Source organism: Leucoraja erinacea, chromosome 31, assembly GCF_028641065.1.
Source record: "Leucoraja erinacea ecotype New England chromosome 31, Leri_hhj_1, whole genome shotgun sequence".
NCBI lineage: Eukaryota > Metazoa > Chordata > Chondrichthyes > Rajiformes > Rajidae > Leucoraja > Leucoraja erinaceus.
The window spans coordinates 11,102,749-11,117,500 of record NC_073407.1 but is presented as its reverse complement, the minus strand read 5'-3'; the positions used below and the strand labels follow the sequence as shown (position 1 = coordinate 11,117,500).

At 46.3% G+C, this 14,752-nt stretch overlaps 1 protein-coding gene across 7 annotated transcripts in view; it reads left to right on the top strand.

The window, feature by feature from the left end:
* Positions 1-14,752, top strand: part of rgs3a (regulator of G protein signaling 3a) — a 191,626-nt gene that overhangs the window by 120,518 nt on the left and 56,356 nt on the right. Inside the window, exon 1 of one of the 7 annotated variants that reach the window (XM_055659933.1) lies at positions 10,413-10,510. The exons of the other annotated variants lie outside the window; for them this stretch is intronic. Coding sequence (XP_055515908.1) covers positions 10,493-10,510 — 18 coding nt within the window. The 5' untranslated portion in view covers positions 10,413-10,492. Of the gene's footprint in view, positions 1-10,412; positions 10,511-14,752 lie in introns of those variants that run through there. 7 annotated transcript variants of the gene reach the window in all.

Below are 14,752 nucleotides of genomic sequence, written 5' to 3'. Positions count from 1 at the left end.
TGGGTCAGGCGCATCTGTGGAAGGAGGTGCATCAGTTTGTCATTGATCCTGTCCAAACTCTGGGAGAGGAGCGTAAGGGAGGGAGACAGGTAAGTGGAAGCTGCTGTGGAAATGCAGATGCCATGGGCCACATGGCTTCACACAATGAAAGACACAAAGTGCTGAGGTAACTCAGCGGGTCAGGCAGCATCTCCTGAGAAAAAGGATGGGCGACGTTTTGGCCCGGGACCCTTCTTTAGACTGAGAGTAGGTAGTGGTGGGGAGGGGGTGTGGAGATGAAGAGTTGGAGGTGAGAACATCTATTCGGGGCCGGCAACAGATGACCTCAGGCAGGGTGGTGCCCCGATACGCCCATTGTTGGCTCGGGAAGGTGTGATCTCAAGAGGGATGCAATGTGGTGAACTGTGGAACTGGTTAAACGACGAGGGTGGAAGAAGAGGACAAGGCTGGAGGAAAGTTGGTGGAAGTTTCTTCAAATGAGAGAATTCAATATTCATACCACTGGGTTGTAAGCTGCCCAAGCGAAATGTGGGGTGCTCGTCCTCCAGTTTGCATGTATCCTCACTCTGGCAATGGAGGAGACCCAGGACAGAAATATCAGTGTGGGAATGGGAAGGGGAGTTGAGATAGATGCCAATCCAGCGGGCCTCGGCGTAGCGAGCATGAGTGTTCAGCGAAACGGACTACCGTGGCCTCGCCCATGAACAGCAAGACGAGGAGCTCTGCTGGGATTGCAGTTGAATGGAAACTTCACTCTGCAACTGCCTTTGTTGTGCTTGATCAAGGAACGATTGCAGCTGGCACCAAGTCCTTGATTTCCTGTGTCTTTGTCATCCTGTTCCAGAAGAGCTTTTTTTTAAAAAAACAAATGATCAAATACCTTCTGCGGATGGAAACTGACAAGCAAATCTGACTGGAGGGGGGAGAAAGAAACAGGAATAAAAAAAGGTGTTAGGATCTTCAAAACGGATCTCAGTGTATTAATGAATTCAGTTCAGGGTTACTAAGCACTGCAAAGGGATATCAAGGCCATGAAAGAATAGAGTGGGGCTAGGTATGATTTAGTGAAGCAGATAAGAATAAATAATAAATTGTACCTCGCCGATCAGAGACAGTGATGGATGTGGTTAGTGACTTTCGTTCACCTGCGGGAAGAACAGAGAAGTGAAGCGAATTGAGAAGCCAGTGGTAGGAATGGAATGTAGTTGGAAGTGAAGGGGGGGGGGGGGGGGGGGGGGGGGGGGGGGTGGGTGCTGGTCAAGTTGGGTCTCAGTAGAAGGGTTGGGTGGTGGGGGGGAGGGGGGAAAGAATGCCCTTCACAATAAAACAAAACCTTCCTGAAAGTAACGCTGCAAAATGTTCTAGCTCGATAATTTAAAAGTGATATGTGATTGCTTATTTTTTTTGGATTTGATGAGAAATCAAAGCAAATGCTGAATAAAATCCATCAACCTAAACCCCATTCATGATAAATGCTGAATCTGGTTAAATACTCAGCACTTTGGGAAAGAGAAACAGAGGCAATGTTTGGGTCATCGATCGTGTATCAGGCCTTTTGCCAATTAATTCATGTCAAGTGAACAATGCTGGTAATCTCTGTGCAGGAGATTATGTTTGCAGCAGGGATGCACTCAAGGACTGATATCAATCTCAATGATTCAATGATACTTTATTTTTGCATGGAGCTAGGTACAGTGAAATGCTTTATTTTGCATGCAACCCGGTGGAATCATACAGCAGACCTCGCCTGGGCAGTACACGAGTCGCCATGTTTCTGGTGCCGACATAAATTCACCGGACAGTCCGATCTTCTGCCTCCCGCCGCACGTGGCAGCAGCCGGCCCCCGCCAGATCCCCCCTTTGTCCTCGATGGTCTTCCCCGTTCTCGACGGGCCCCCTCCTTCTCCACAGCCCCACCTCCCTCTTCACGCTAACCCCCCCCCCCCCCCCTTCAACGTCCCCCCTCGCTCTCGCCGGTCCCACCTACGCTCTCGGTGGTTGCTCACTACACCCCTCCTCACTCCGTACAGACAGCACCCGCGGTCAGGATCGAACCCGGGTCTCTGGCGCTGTAAGGCAGCAACTCCGCCACTGTGCCGATCTTATGGCCCCATTTGTATTTATTTTTTCTTCTGATCCTTCTTGAGTTTCTCCTCTTACCTACCAGCCTCGGTCTCAACGCTTCCCTGCCTAACTCCATCCGCCACTACTCCTCCCCCTACATCTGGTTCCACCAGCAACCTCCCAACTCCTATCTCATACCCCCTCCCTCTCTCTTCTATCCATATTGGCTACCTTTCCTCCACACTCTCCTTCCTGAATCCATCGACCATTCTTTTGCCTTTCACATGATCCATATCCCTCCAATCCCTTCATACCCATGTGCCTATCTAAAGCCCTCTTAAACACCACTACAGTACCTGCCTACACCACCACCCCTGGCAGCCCGTTCCAGGCACCCACCACTCTCTGTGTAAAACAAATCTAACCCCACACATCTCCTTTAAACTTTCCCTCCCAACTTAGTGTTGGGACATTTCCACCCTGGGAGAAAGGTTCTGACTGTCTACCCTCTCTATGTCTCTCATAGTTTTACACACTCCTTATCACATCTCCCCTCAACCTCCAATGCACCAGAGAAGCATCAGAATACAGTTGGTCTAGAATACTTAGTGCAACAAAGACAAAATTGTGGTATTAAACTAGTAAAGTCCTTCATTAGCCCACATTCAGAGAACTGATTGCAATGCCACTCATTCTTTATGAAGCTTTCTCTTCTATAATGTAACGCGTGCCAGTTTCTGTCCAAGATATCTGTCAGACGTCCTCCGTGTGTCCTTAGCAAGGTCGCAGCACCTTAATTATCATTGCAATTTATTCTATGCAATTGTCAAGGTGGCTTCAGAGTGCTGCAGCGATTTAAAGGGTTGCATCTCCTGCAAGAATCAGGACAAGTCGCAGACATCAATACAGAGCTGGAGTCAGGTAGGATGGAGCCATTCAGGAGACTTTTGGATAGGCACATGGATATTCAGGGAACGGAAGGATACGGATTTTGTACAGGCAGATAAGACTAGGTCGTGGCATCATTTTTGGTACATACATTGTGGGCCGAAGGGCCTGTTCATGTGGTGTTCTGTCCTGTTCTATGCTTTATCATGGCAGTGCTGCCAAGGTCAAGGCTGGCCAAAGCTTTCAAGCATAGCAACCTTCATTATTTTGATCTCGTGCGGAAGTAGTAAATGCACACGAGGCTGGGATTGAAGTAGTAGGTAGGGATGGAATAGACCAGGCAAGCAAGACATGCAAGGTTATTGGAATCACAAATGTCAATAGTGTATGAGTGCCATACGCACTGGAATGAAACAGAAATACTTGCTTGCTGTGGCTTTACAGGCCCATTAATGCAATTACACAGCACATAAATGTACTAATCAATAATGCAGTATATTATCAATAATAACAGTGCCTAATGGTGCAAGCAAAGTGCATTGTATGATCTGACCAAAGTCCATAGTAGAATGCTGCTGAGTGGCGTTGTGGTGGATTTTGTGCAGGGTGGTTCAGGAGTAGGGTTGCCAACTTTCTCGCTCCCAAATATGGGACAAGAGGTCAAAATAAGGGACAAATTCCCGACGGCAATTCGTTGACCGACTCGGCCGTGGCTGGGTGAATGATGAGTTGTGCTGGTCTGCACGCAAAGCCCAGCCGGCGGGTCAGCGGAGGACTTTTGGCCTGGGAGCCGGACTTTGAGCGCGACGTCGCACGCAAAGTCCAGCACCCCATCCAACTCGTGAACCGATGATCGGCGGTAAGCGAAGGTCCGAAGGTCGGACAGCTGACCGAGCTGCCGACCGACAGACGGGGGCCACGGGCGAGGCGCTGCTGCTGCTGCACTCCGTGAGCTGCACTATATCGGGACGGGTGAGGCGGGGCCAGACGCGGCGCTCCGTCCCGACAGTCCCCTCGACCCGAGTAGTAGCAATCAAATACGGGACAAGGGCGGTCCCGTACGGGACAAAACAATTTAGCCCAATATACGGGATGTCCCAGCTAATACAGGACAGTTAGCAACCCTATTCAGGAGCCTGATGGTTGTTGGGTCACGATTGTCAGATTCCTGTACCTTCTTCCCGGTGGTAGCAGTGAGATGAGAGCGTGTGTGAGTCTTTAATGATACAAGCTGCCTTTTTGACCGGCGCTTCCTGCCGATCTCTTCACTGGTGGGGAGGCCAGTACCTGTGATGGACCAGGCATTGTCCACCACTTTCTGCAGACTCCTTTGTCCTTTGGTGCCCTCTGGACAACGAGCTTGAACAAATTCCATTTACGGACGGCACGGTGGCGTAGCGGCAGAGTTGCTGACTTACAGGGCCAGAGGCCGAGGTTTGACCCTGACTATGGGTGCCGTCTGTACGGAGTTTGTACGTTCTCCCCGTGACCGCGTGGGTTTCGTCCGGGTGCTCCAGTTTCCTCCCACACTCAAAACACCTACAGGCTTGTAGGTTGATCAGCTTCTGTAAATTGCCCTTAGTGTGTAGGATAGTGCTAGTGTACAGGATGATGGTTGGTCATGCGGACCCGATGGACCAAGGGGCATATTTCCGCGCTGTATCTCTGTTATCATTTAAAAAATATATATATTTATTAGAAGTAGTGTACATTACAATAATATGCCAAAAATAACATAATACATTTCCTGCGCCACTTCATATTTTAAACTTTAAAAAGAAGAAAAGTAAAGAGAGTTAAATAGGATAGTAAGTGTGTGAAAGAGTGATCAAAAGAGACCTTTAGAAATGAAAAATTCAAAAAAGAGTTAAGAAGCAAGCCATAGACAAAGAAAAAGAGAAAAAGAAAACAGAAGATATATTAAAAAAAAAAAGAGATAAAAGGGATATACCAACTTTGTATTTTTGCTCACCCCTCACCAGGTCCTGAAACCATTTATTTTCAGAATTCCTTTGCACCTTATACTTGTAGTAAGTCGATAAATGGAGACCAAATCTGTATCCATATCCGCGCTGTATCTCTAAAGTCTTAAACTACTAGTGTGGCTGGGACATATTTGCCGGTGTGGGCAAGTTGGGCCAAAGGGCCTGTTTCCACACTGTATCACTCCGTGACTCTATGAGAAAGGCCTACGCCTCTGCTTTATAAGTCACAAAGAGACCCAGGAGTCATCAACATATCGTCATCATCAGGACACCCTGTCCCTCACCTCACCAGCCGCTACTTTAAGATGCAGAGCCTTCAGCTACTTGTGCAAGGAAACAATGATACAAAGAGCAAGACTAGACCACTTTGTTCCTATCCCCCGCTCTGCCATTTAATAAGATCAAGAGCAGTCCGATTGCAATCTCAGTCATCTTTCATCTCTTGTTTACTGCGCTCTCTTTGCTAACCTCAGTGTCGACCACCACGAGGGACGCCGAGCTGCAGATGCACACAACACCTGTAGATTCTGCTCAAAGTCGCACACTGACTCACTCCCAAATGCATTGCCAGTTCAACTTAGTTTAGTTTAGAGATAAGGCGCGGAAAAAGGCCCTTTGGCCCATCGAGTCCGCACCGACCAGCGATCCCCGCACATCAACACTATTCTATACACACGAGGGACAATTTACACATACACTAAGCCAATTAACCTACGAACCTGTACGCCTTTGGAGTGTGGGATGAAACCGAAGATCTCGGAGAAAACCCGCGCGGTCACGGGGAGAACGTACAAACTCCATGCAGACAGCACCCGTAGTCGGGATCGAACCCGGGTCTCCGGCGCTGCAAGCGCTGTAAGGCAGCAACTCTACCGCTGCTCCACCGTGGCCGCAGTTCTTTATCGTCAGTAGGTTTAAATCCCAGAGCTCCCTCATCGAAGGGTTTCTTGGGACATTGTCATCAGAGGGACCTCTGCCTTTTATCACCAACTTCCAAGGAACCTGTTGATTGGAGATTGCCAAGGCCAGCATCTGTTGCCCACGAACTCCCCCAGAAAAGTGCAAAATTAGAATTAATAAAGAAGTGATGAATTATAACGTGTTCGAGGACCTGCCACCAGAATGGCATTAGTTTTTGTGTTTTAGTTTTAGTGATACAGCGTGGAATCAGGCCCTTCAGCCCATTGAGTCCGTGTTGACCAACAATCACCTGTACACTAGTTCTATCCTACACACTGGGAACAATTTTACAGAAGCCAATTAACCTACAAACCTGCGCGTCTTTGGGATGTGGGAGGAAACCAGAGCTCCAGGAGAAAACCAAGGCAGCCACGGGGAGAACGTACAAACTCTGTACAGACAGCACCCATAGTCAGGATCGAACCTGGGCCTCTGGCACTGTAAGGCAGCAACTTTACCGCTGCGCTACTGTGTTGCCCCAGAGATTAGGGATTGAGCTTGCTGGAGAGTGAAACTTAAGGAGGATTGGGGTAAAAGATTAACTGGAATTGGATCTACCCCACATGCCAAGTTGCCTGCTGAGGTTTGAGCCTTTTAGCTATTCCAGCCACGAGAGTCATCAAGCCGTACAGAATGGAAACAGGCCCTTCGGCCCAACTAATCCATGCCAACCAAGGGCCCCCATCTATATGGGTCCCATTTGTCCGCATATGGCCTATGCCCCTCCGAACCTTTCCAATCCATGTATCTGAAAAGCGTCTTTTAAATGATATTTTAGTACCTGTCTTAACTGTCTCCTCTGGCAGGGTCATCAGTTATCTTAGAATCAAGACTGTTGGATCACCTTAGGGGGAGAATAGCAATTTATTTTTTAATGAATACCATGACACTTTCCCTTCGAATGTAAGCGCCTGTTTGCTGCTGAAGGAAGGAAGGTTATGGGCTTGTCCCACTTACTGGATTTTTTCGGTGACCAGAACAAGGTACAACTCATTGGGCGACTACTCATGAGCATACAGGCTTCACCCTGCGACATGTAGCCAGGGTGTCGCCTGTACGGTCGTGAGTAGACTCCTCAGTCGCCCAAAGAGTCGTAGTGCCGCTGGATTTTCAACATGTTGAACATTTTCGGCAACCTGCAAACGACCTATGACGGGTGCCGGCAGTCGTCGCGAAAGGCCCATTCGGTGTTGCAGAATTTTACAAACTTAGAGTTTGTTAAAGAGCAGGACTTTAAAATATTAACATTGCAGTGAGAAGGGGGGAATGTTGGAGAATGGTGGCAGGGGGAGGTGTGATAACGAGGTGATACAAGGATGCGAACAGTGGAACTGATAGGACGACTAGGGTGAGGGAGGAGTGAGGGGGGGGAGGAGTGAAGGAATGCAAACCAGCATCTGGCTAACAATGGTGCAAACTGGCAAGAGTAATTGGCGGTAGACACAAAATGCTGGAGTAACTCAGCAGGACAGCCAGCATCTAGGAAGGAAGGAACAGGCGACGTTTCAGTCTGAAGAAGGGTCTCGACCCAAAACGTCGCCCATTCCTTCTCTCCAGAGATGCTGCCTGTCCCGCTGAGTTACTCCAGCGTTTTGTGTCTACCTTCGATTTTAACCAGCATCTGCAGTTCTTTCTCACACACGACTAACTGGCAATCTGGTCTGTGTGTGTGCTGCCGTCTTCTTTTCCAATGCAGTCAGTGGGATGAAAGTGATTCTGAATACCAAGTGGACTGCTAGCTTACCACCCAAGAAGAAATGTTCTCCTTGTGTTCCTTGCCAATGTTAAATCCGAGCTTTAAACATAGGGATGTCACTCTGAACTGTATAATTGGAACTGGTAACATTGTGTTTGAGACGCGAGCAGGAAAATGAACTGCATTGCAAAAAGGAGAATCAATACTTATGAGTTATGATTCCTGACAGCAATTTGATTTCTGCTGCAGTGTTCAGGCTTGTGACAGTCTGCCGGCTGTTCAACGAGATGGTTAAAAGAGGCACACTAACCCAACAGAATTAGAATCCATGGTTATTTCTGGCACGCCACTTGCGAGGAAGTGGAGCACAAGAAAACAGAAATAGACCCTTACGTCTTGCTGTAACAAAGGGTGGCGTTGTCTACACTATCACACCATTAAAACGTTTGGACTCGGGCGGAAATTAATGGCACTGTCAAAGACAGTGGTAAATTCAAGCGGAGGTCATGTTAAGGCACAAGGAATTAAGGGTGTGCTGGAGGGCTGGGGTTTTTTTTTAACACTAATTTTCACGATCGGCATTATTAATATTGCAATCCCTGAATTCTTGGGTGTAGTTTTGTGTGGCAGAGAAAGGTAATTCTCTGCACCACCATCCTGGGCAAGGCTTGCCCTCAGTCTCCTGTCCATAGAGTCGCTCTACCAAGTTAGGTGTTATTATGTAGGAACCTGTAATTTGGTTGATTAGTAGCTGGTTTATTTTTAATAAGTATATTGAAATCACAAAAGAGGAAACTCAGGAAAAAAAGGTAGACTTTAACCTGTTCAGTGCCACCGCTGAGAATGCTCGGGTCATGGCCAATAGTGGGGGGGAAAAAACATGTTAATCCGTGAGGTACAGTGGAGAAACTCAGCGGGTAATCTGTGATGGGCGAAGGAAATAGGCAACGTTTTTTAAAAACGTTGCCTATTGGCTAAATAGATGCTGCTGCACCCGCTGAGTTTCTCCAGCAAGTTTTTTTCGATTCCCAGCATCTGCAGTTCCTTCTTAAACACATGCTAATCCGTGATGGGTTTTTAAAAAAGTTGATTGGATAGAGAATGTTGGGATGGGGCAAGTTTTTTTACACAAAGGGTTGGGGGGGTGGGGGGGGCTGGGACGCGCTGCCAGGGGTAGTAGTAGAGAGGCAGATACAATAATGGCATTTAAGACAAGCACTTGGATATGCAGGGGATGGAGGGATGTGGATCACGTGCAGGCAGATGGGATTGGTTTGGCTTGGCATCATGGCCGGCATGGACATTGTGGGCCGAAGATCCCGTTTTTGTGCCATCCCTTTTCTATATCCTAAGAAGGATTTTAGTGTTGAAAGGTGAATGTTGCCTTGAAATTTTCAGTCTTGTCTTTCTCTTTCACTTAATACCCCGTACAAGTAAGGTGATTCCTTGTTGTGGACACCTCCAATCTAACAGCACAGTGGCGCAGTGGTAGAGCTGCTGCCTCACAGCGCCAGAGAGCTGGGTTCAATCCTGATTACGGCTGCTGTCCGTACGGAGTTTATATGTTCACCTCGTGACCGCATGGGTTTTCTCCGGGTGCTCCGGTTTCTTCCCACTCTCCAAAGACGTACAGGTTTGTAAGCCAATTAGCTTGGTATACATGTTAAATTATCCCTGGTGGCCCGAGTATCCAGTAGGATAGTGTTAATGCGCGGGGATAGCTGTCAGTACGGAATCGGTGGGCCGAAGGGCCTATTTCCGTACTGTGTCTCTAAACTAAACTAAACTAAACAAGTGTATAAATCATCCAGCTCCATTCTAAATAGAGGCAGTCCATTTGCTGTAAATTGTCCCTAATGTGTAGAATAGTGCTAGTGGAAGGGGTGATCGCCGGGCAGCACTGACTCGATGGGCCGAAGGGCCTGTTTTCACTCTGCATCTCTAAAGATACACCAATCATATAAAATTGATCATCTATTTCCTCCATTTCCTCATTCCTTCACAGAGGTCGTCAAATATCAGCAGTGATGTTCTTCTCGAAAGGGCATTCGGTTAACAGAGACCAGTTAACAGTGTAAATGTTAAAGAAAATAGCTTTCTTAGAAATAAATTTACTTTGAAGTTACCACAGATACCTGTGCTGCAAATCAGTTTAGACTGCGGATCAATAATATAGTATTGATCATTGAAACAATAAATGCAATGTTATTGGAGGTACCTTATAATTTGTGATATTCATTCTATATAATTAAAAACATATTTCTTTAAACGTTATTTCTACAAGTCAAAGACGTGTACTTCAAAAGATTTGTTTGCAGCGCATCCTTTCTCGCAGTTAAACAAACCCTAACATCAAAGACAGCCACTTGGTTTTGCTGATTGAGAACAGTTACAGATAACATGCACAGTTATGTCATCATGAACTCTATTATAAACGGCGGAAACATTTCACTGGAGGTGCTCATTAGTTTTATTTTACAATATCTTGTAGACCGACGCAAGACCCACGGCAGCATCTCACCCATCTCTTGATTATTCCGACAGCAGACTTGAAGCCTTCTAATGGGGTGAACTCACTGATTCATAGCAAACTGCAAACGACATTGATAGGAGCGCGGCACGAAAGCTGCGCCTCCCGACCTAGCCCTCTCTTCAAACAAAGCACAAGCTGCCTAACATAGGAGTCTTGCAACAGTACGCCACAGTCACAAGTCTGTTTTCAATGCAGTTTAATTGCAGTTGTAATTCCCTAGCGTGAGAACCTCTTACGCTATTCGGGGGAAGGGGGTGGGTGGGGGGGGGGGAATGTTTGCTCAAATTTGAAGCCTTGGTGATACGAGCAAGGTGGGGAACCTCAGCACAGCCAGCCTGCATGAATCCCCTGATTTAACTGCATAACATGAAGCAAGATCGAACTGTGAGTAAAGTTACAGACATTGTGACATGCTGCAGAAATTATTCACATTGCATTGCCACGAATTGTAATAGGATATATATGTATATGTTTTGTTTAAATTACAGTAGTGGACAACATTATTCAGGTCCGTGTAATGCTCTGTACTGATCTCGATCATTTTGCAGTGTAATTAAAGTATTCATTCGAATCAATTACTAGCGGAACATGCAGGAAATGTTCAGCATCCTTGGAGGGCGGAACAGAGTTCATATTTTAGGATGTTATTTTCACTGTTCGTTACTATTAATGATTCCCAGCATTTTGCTAAGCATGTGTATGAAGGAACTGCAGATGCTGATTTAAACCGAAGATAGACACAAAATGCTGGAGTAACTCCTGCTCTTCAGAGATGCTGCCTATCCTGCTGAATTACTCCAGCATTTTGTGTCTATTTTGATAAGCATTTCTGCTTTCTTAGCAGCTGCAATTTATTTCCTCAATGCTAATTGTTTTATGTTTCAATTCGTGCAATAAGCTTTATATACTTTCAGTATCAACGTTGGGGCCAAGCACTGTGAATGTTTTGAGTAGCCAACAGTGTAGGAACAAAGGCAGACATAATGTGCTGGAGTAACTCAGGCAGCTTCCCGGAAGAACATGGATGGGTGATGTTTTGGGTTGGGTCCCTTCTTCAAACTTCTCCAGGGATGCTGCCTAACCTGCTGAGCTACTTCAGTATTTTGTGTATATAGAAACATAGAAACAAGGTGCAGGAGTAGGCCATTTGGCCCTTCGAACCAGCATCGCCACTCAATATGATCATGGCTGATCATCCAGAATCAGTACCCTGTTCCTGCTTTCTCCCCATATCCCTTGATTCCGTTAGCCCTAAGCGCTCTATCTAACTCTTCTCTTCAATACATCATATCTCTGGTATAAACCAGCATCTGTGGTTCATAATCACAGAGTGTAGGAATGCGCAGGTTTTCTCCTGAATGGAGGCTGCTGCAGACGTTGTAATGGGCTGAATGCTTCCCTTCCACGCTGCAGTGATTTTATGGTTCGATCCCGCAAACTCATTGTCCCTTTAGTCAAGCAGGAAATTCCTTGTTCTGTTTTGGGACGTGCGACAATAAAACACTCTTGACTCTTGCTCCTCAACCCCCGGCTATGTGTCCCGATTCCATTGTATGCGAGACTCTGCATTTAGTTCCAGTTAATGCTCCACTGAAGTCATTGCGAAGAGAGCGTGGAGAATCAAAGAGAGGTTTGCAGTGAAATGTCAAAAGTCAGCATCTCACTCGTTGACCTGCCTGACTTCATTTAAAGTGGATGCTTGTTTGTGTTTGTATAAGGGCTGCGTCGGAAAGTGGAAAATGATATCCCTCGGTGTGCTCCTTGGTTCCGTGCTGTTGCAGTTCCAGGAAGATGTTCGTGCCCATTTATGCACGATGATAGCTGAGTGAGTCCCTGAGGTATTAAGCTGTCGTAAGATGAAAACCTCCGAAATGTCAACATTTTGAAGCCCCACTGCGTTGGTTATGTTGGAGAATCTTCCCCACACTTCACTTGAAAGGAAAGACGACTGGCGGAAATAAGTCAAATGCATATTGTGGTGAAAATGGCAGTGAATATTTCAATACTTTAATACTCAAGAACATGAGATTGAAATGTCTTTAGTCAGAGGGTGGTGAATCTGTGGAAACCATTGCCACAGAAAAAGTAGAGGATATTTTTAAGGCAGAGAAGATAGATTCTTGATTAGTACGGGTGTCAGGGGTTATGGGGAAAAGGCAGGAGAATGAGGTTTGGAGGGAGAGGTAGATCAGCCATGATTGAATGAAGGAACGGACTTGATGGGCAGAATGGCCTAATTCTGCTCCTATCACTGATGAAATTGAAAATTACTTTTCAAAATCACACAATAAAGATTTGTGAATATAATTTGCTGGCAGTTAATTTGATTATTTCTTAATTATAATTCATTAAAAGGCTTTAAATCTTCAGAGTACATTTGCTTGTGCAAAGTTAAGTAGTACACGTAACTATGGACCCTTAGTACCATGGAGAGGAACAGTTTAGGGGGATATGGGCAAACATGGGTAAATGGGACTAGCTTAGATGGGCACCTTAGTTGACACGGAGAAGTTGGGCCAAAGAGGAGGGTGTTCCAGGACAAGGGGTCACAGCTTAAGGATAAGGGGGAAATCCTTTAAAACCGAGATGAGAAGAACTTTTTTCACACAGAAAGTGGTGAATCTCTGGAACTCTCTGCCACAGAGGGTAGTTGAGGCCAGTTCATTGGCTATATTTAAGAGGGAGTTAGATGTGGCCCTTGTGGCTAAGGGGATCAGGGGGTATGGAGAGAAGGCAGGTACGGGATACTGAGTTGGATGATCAGCCATGATCATATTGAATGGCAGGCTCGAAGGGCTGAATGGCCCACTCCTGCACCTAATTTCTATGTTTCTATGTATCTCATTATGACTACAACAAATATAACAAGCAAATATAACTCAGGCATATCAGAGAGACAATTCTAGACTGGTAACAATCAGGCAGTGAGCATAATTGTTGCTTGTTAAAGGTCTAATTATTTATGTCAGAGAAATAAGGACCTGCAGATGCAGTTTAGTTTAGTTTAGGATACAGCGAGGAAACAGGGCCATTTGGGTCTCATTGAAACCTATTGAATATCGAAAGGGCTAGATAGAGTGGGTGTAGAAAGGATGTTTCCAGCAGTGGGTGAGTCTGGGACCAGAGGGCTCAGAGCAATAGAAAATGAGGAGGAATTTCTTTAGCCAGAGGGTGGTGAATCTGTGGAATCCATTGCCACAAATGGCTATGGAGGCCGTGATTGGGTGTTTTTAAAGCAGGGATTGATAGGCCCATGCTTTGTGAGGGCGTCAAAAGTTATGGGGAGAAGACAAAGAGAACGTGATTAGAGGGAAAAATAGACCTGTCGTGATCGAATGGTGGAGCAGACTCAATGGGCCGAATGGCCCGATTATGCTGCTATGTCTTATTATCTAACGCCTGCCTGGGGCAGAAACTGGGCCAGAAACCTGAGCTCAGATACAGAATCTTGAGGGAAAGGACAACCATGCATCTGCAACTATTGTCACCATAAGGAAAAAATAATGATGAACCCAGTTCATTATATAATTCATGTTTAGTTGACAGGAAGAAAAATCGGGAAAGATGACTTGCATCCTTGAAGTGGTGATGCTAATGTTGAGCAACTATCACATAGAAGGAAAGGATGGAGTTTACTATTTCATTTGACTTCTTAGAATGGATGGGGAAGGCTTAATGCATGGATAGGAAAGGTTTAGAGGGATATGGGCCAACCGCAGGCTGTGTAGACTAGTGTAGATGGGGCCGTGTTGGTCGGTGTGGGCAAGTTGGGCTGAAGCACCTGTTTCCATGATGCATGCCTCTGCAGAGATGCCGACTGAATTGTGACACCACACAGAACACGAGAGGAGACTTGGGGAATGAGGGCTTTGGTGTAGAAGTGAGGTTACTGGATCAGCTATCAGAACGCAGGGCCAATGGTCCTTCCGTGGGGGCTGAAGAATTTAAACTTAAGTAATTAACCTGCTCTCAAAATAAGACCAATGAATATTTAAACTACAAATTGTTGCAAAAACTCACCGAGTTCACTGATGTTGACTTTTGGACACTACATGGTTTAGAGGGACGCGGGCAAATGGGACTAGCTGAGATGGGGCATCTTGGTCGGCAAGGACCAGTTGAGCCACACAACCTGTTTCTGTGTTGTAGGGACGCGATGACTCTATGTTCTTCATGGAATAAGTCCATAATGCAGAAACAAGAGGCTGCAGATGCAGGTTTGCACAAAATGACCTCAACTTCTGGAGTAAGTCGTTACCTCTGGAGAACATGGATGGGTGACTTTTCGGGTCGGGACCCTCTTCAGACTCACAAATCTTGTGTCGTGTGCCACTCCAGGCCTTTCACTGTGATAAAAATCAAACTGCTGGAGGAACTCAGCGGGTCAGTCAGCATCTGCGGAGGGAAAGGGATGGCCTGAAGAACACTCCCCCACCTGAAACGCCATCTTTCCATTCCCCTCTACAGATTCTGCCCGACCTGCTGAGTTCCAGCAGTGCTTTGTGCTTAGCCCAGGATTCCAGCATCTACAGTTTAAACACTGCATTTGACTTCCAGCTTTCTCTGCATTTTGGGGACAATTAGCGACAAACAACAGAATGGGCAGTGACATGCTAGTCCTGTGAG